This window comes from Atta colombica, unplaced genomic scaffold (genome assembly GCF_001594045.1).
Source record: "Atta colombica isolate Treedump-2 unplaced genomic scaffold, Acol1.0 scaffold46, whole genome shotgun sequence".
NCBI classification, from domain to species: domain Eukaryota; kingdom Metazoa; phylum Arthropoda; class Insecta; order Hymenoptera; family Formicidae; genus Atta; species Atta colombica.
The window spans coordinates 796,551-798,920 of record NW_017259535.1 but is presented as its reverse complement, the minus strand read 5'-3'; the positions used below and the strand labels follow the sequence as shown (position 1 = coordinate 798,920).

General features: G+C 33.9%; 2 protein-coding genes across 2 annotated transcripts in view; one reads left to right on the top strand and one right to left on the bottom strand.

The window, feature by feature from the left end:
* LOC108691402 (WD repeat-containing protein 75) overlaps nucleotides 1-2,370 on the bottom strand; it is an 11,133-nt gene that overhangs the window by 3,978 nt on the left and 4,785 nt on the right. The window lies entirely within an intron of this gene.
* Nucleotides 569-1,319, top strand: LOC108691405. The gene is made up of 2 exons (XM_018199145.1): nucleotides 569-664; nucleotides 1,215-1,319. The coding sequence occupies exons 1-2, from the start codon at nucleotides 569-571 to the stop codon at nucleotides 1,317-1,319; spliced, it is 201 nt and encodes a 66-aa protein (XP_018054634.1).

Sequence of the window (2,370 nt, the reverse complement as noted above, 5' to 3'; positions counted from 1 at the left end):
TATATATATATATACACGTAAGAATATGAATAGGTGCCGAAGCAATAGAGCTCGCAATACAACGATTGTGACATGAAGCACAGGATTTCCAAGCGAAGTTTTCCTGTTATTCAGTCGTCCTAAAGGGACAACTAGAACGCCGTGAGAGGGTGGGAGTCTCTATATTAAATCATGGCGAGACTTCTGCTGAAAGCCAGTCGTTCGCGGAGCGTTGAAACACACATGAAGGGTCTGCCCTGTATTCTCCGATTGTTATAAGGATACTATTAAATATTTTTTCGTCTACTATCTTCTTCGCGTTGGATTGTGTTGATTCATCGACTTCACGCATTGATAAAAAATTGTAATGACCACTTGACGTAGCTCTGTGGAACATTTTGATGCAGATAAATTTCGATTAATTTGAATTTTTCACTGAAGGAAGAAACTGTTCGGGAAGAACTCGAAGAGGGATCCGATTAATCATTAATCGAGAAAACGAAATAGGCTGGAAAGAACCCCAAAAAAATCCAGAATCGAGACCTTCTTAAGCATTCTTATTTTACCGGAACAAAAACCGGTTTTAAGAATGAAGCTAACTGCGTTAAAATTGATGTCGTACCTATTTACAACACTATTACTCGCAGTGATCGCCTTGGGATATCCCGCCAGCAACAGCGAAGCAGTAAGTGTCTTTGTATGCGATATCTCGTCGGAGTCGATACTAATATTGAGAATGATATAGTTGAAAATTATACGATTTACCGATTTTAAATCACGGGATTTTGCTGATGTACAAGACACAAATGACGCACAAACATAACGTTTCCTTTTCTCGCTGAGCATCAATTATAAGAAATGCAACTCATATTTTTCTTTATTGTAAGCACGTGGGATGTCGAAAGTACAAGTGGACATTGGTCATTGAACGGTCCTCGTTAAACTAATCTTTATTTGTCTGAGAATGCGATGATGTGTCCAACCATATTGGAGTCGTAGGTGGTACGTGATCTTGTAAACAGGAAGACTTTTCGCCAAGATGTCAATAATTTAAACCTTCTCATTGTCAGTAGTTTCGACCTGATTTCGATTAATGCGGTCGGTCATTATGTTAGACAATTTTTTTCCTTCTATTCGCTTCTATTCACTTTCATTAATTTCTAACGCACTGGTAATTTTTCAGTCTTTTGTTCACAGTAATCCTAATAATTCTGTTTAAGCTATATAATTTGCAGGCGATCGAGAACATGAGACAGATTCCACAATGGCATTGTCTCCGTTATAGAAAGTTTGATTTTGTCCGTCGCTGTCGGAATTATCGCTCAGGAAGAAGACACTGACAAATGGACATTCAATATGATCCACGATTGGCAATACATTATGACAAATTTCGTCGTCCAATCAGAACACTCCGTTTCAACTCATTAAATTAAATAAATTTAAGTTTATTTAAATAAAATTTAAACATATTAAATTAAATTATATAGAGACATCCATAAAAGCATTTATGTTAGAAAAAGAATTTAGAATTTAGTTTTTATATCGAAGAAATCTGCATTAAGTGCGACTGACAATCATGATAAGAAAAATATCATACTTTATAATTTTATTTTGAATTCTTTATCTGCATATATCTACATATATACATGTTTGAAAAATAATGATAAATCTTTTGCATAGAATGAACTAAAAACTGAAAAGAAAGGTCCTCTATCATTTTGCAATTTTCGCAATAGTTAACAAAATATTAATTGCTAAAAATTGTCAAAAATTGATCTTCATTTTTTACTCAAATACTATCAACTTTAATAATAAAAGATAAACTGCAAGAGACAAAAATTGTTTACTTTTTTTTCATAGAGCTCTAAGAATTTTTTTAGAATTTTTTCAAAATTTTTTAATACCGTATTTTCTCATATTGTTAAAAATGAAGAAAATGCAGTACTAAAAAATTGATAAAAAATTCTGAAAAAATTTCTGAAAGTATTTGAGTAAAAAAATTATTGAAGACCAATTTTCGGCAAATTTTAGCAATTGATACCTCGTTAATTATTGCGAAAATTGAAAGCGAAGTAGACAGCGCACTGGTCTGCTATGCTAGAGATCCCGGATTTTTCTCAGTAAAATCAAAATATTTTCACTCGTTTTTTGCTTTCGAAAGGAAGCGGCAATTCACCGAGAGTATCCTTGTCAAGAACACTTCTCTAAACAAAAACTTCGTCATTCGAAATCAATGTTAAACTGTAAGTCCCGTATAAACTGTGTACCAGCATGCATACCAGAGGCATATGAGAGAACCACGCTCAGACACGAGCAACAGGACTAAAGAGATTGCAAAAATTGCAAATAGGTAGAGGACTTTTCTTCTCAGTTTAGTCCATTCTACTCCTA

Excerpts from the sequence above, each read along its gene's own strand:
- LOC108691405 (XM_018199145.1), top strand. The coding sequence starts at position 569 with ATGAAGCTAACTGCGTTAAAATTGATGTCGTACCTATTTACAACACTA. Across the intron at positions 665-1,214 it reads CCGCCAGCAACAGCGAAGCA|GCGATCGAGAACATGAGACA; the intron begins GTAAGTGTCTTT and ends TATAATTTGCAG.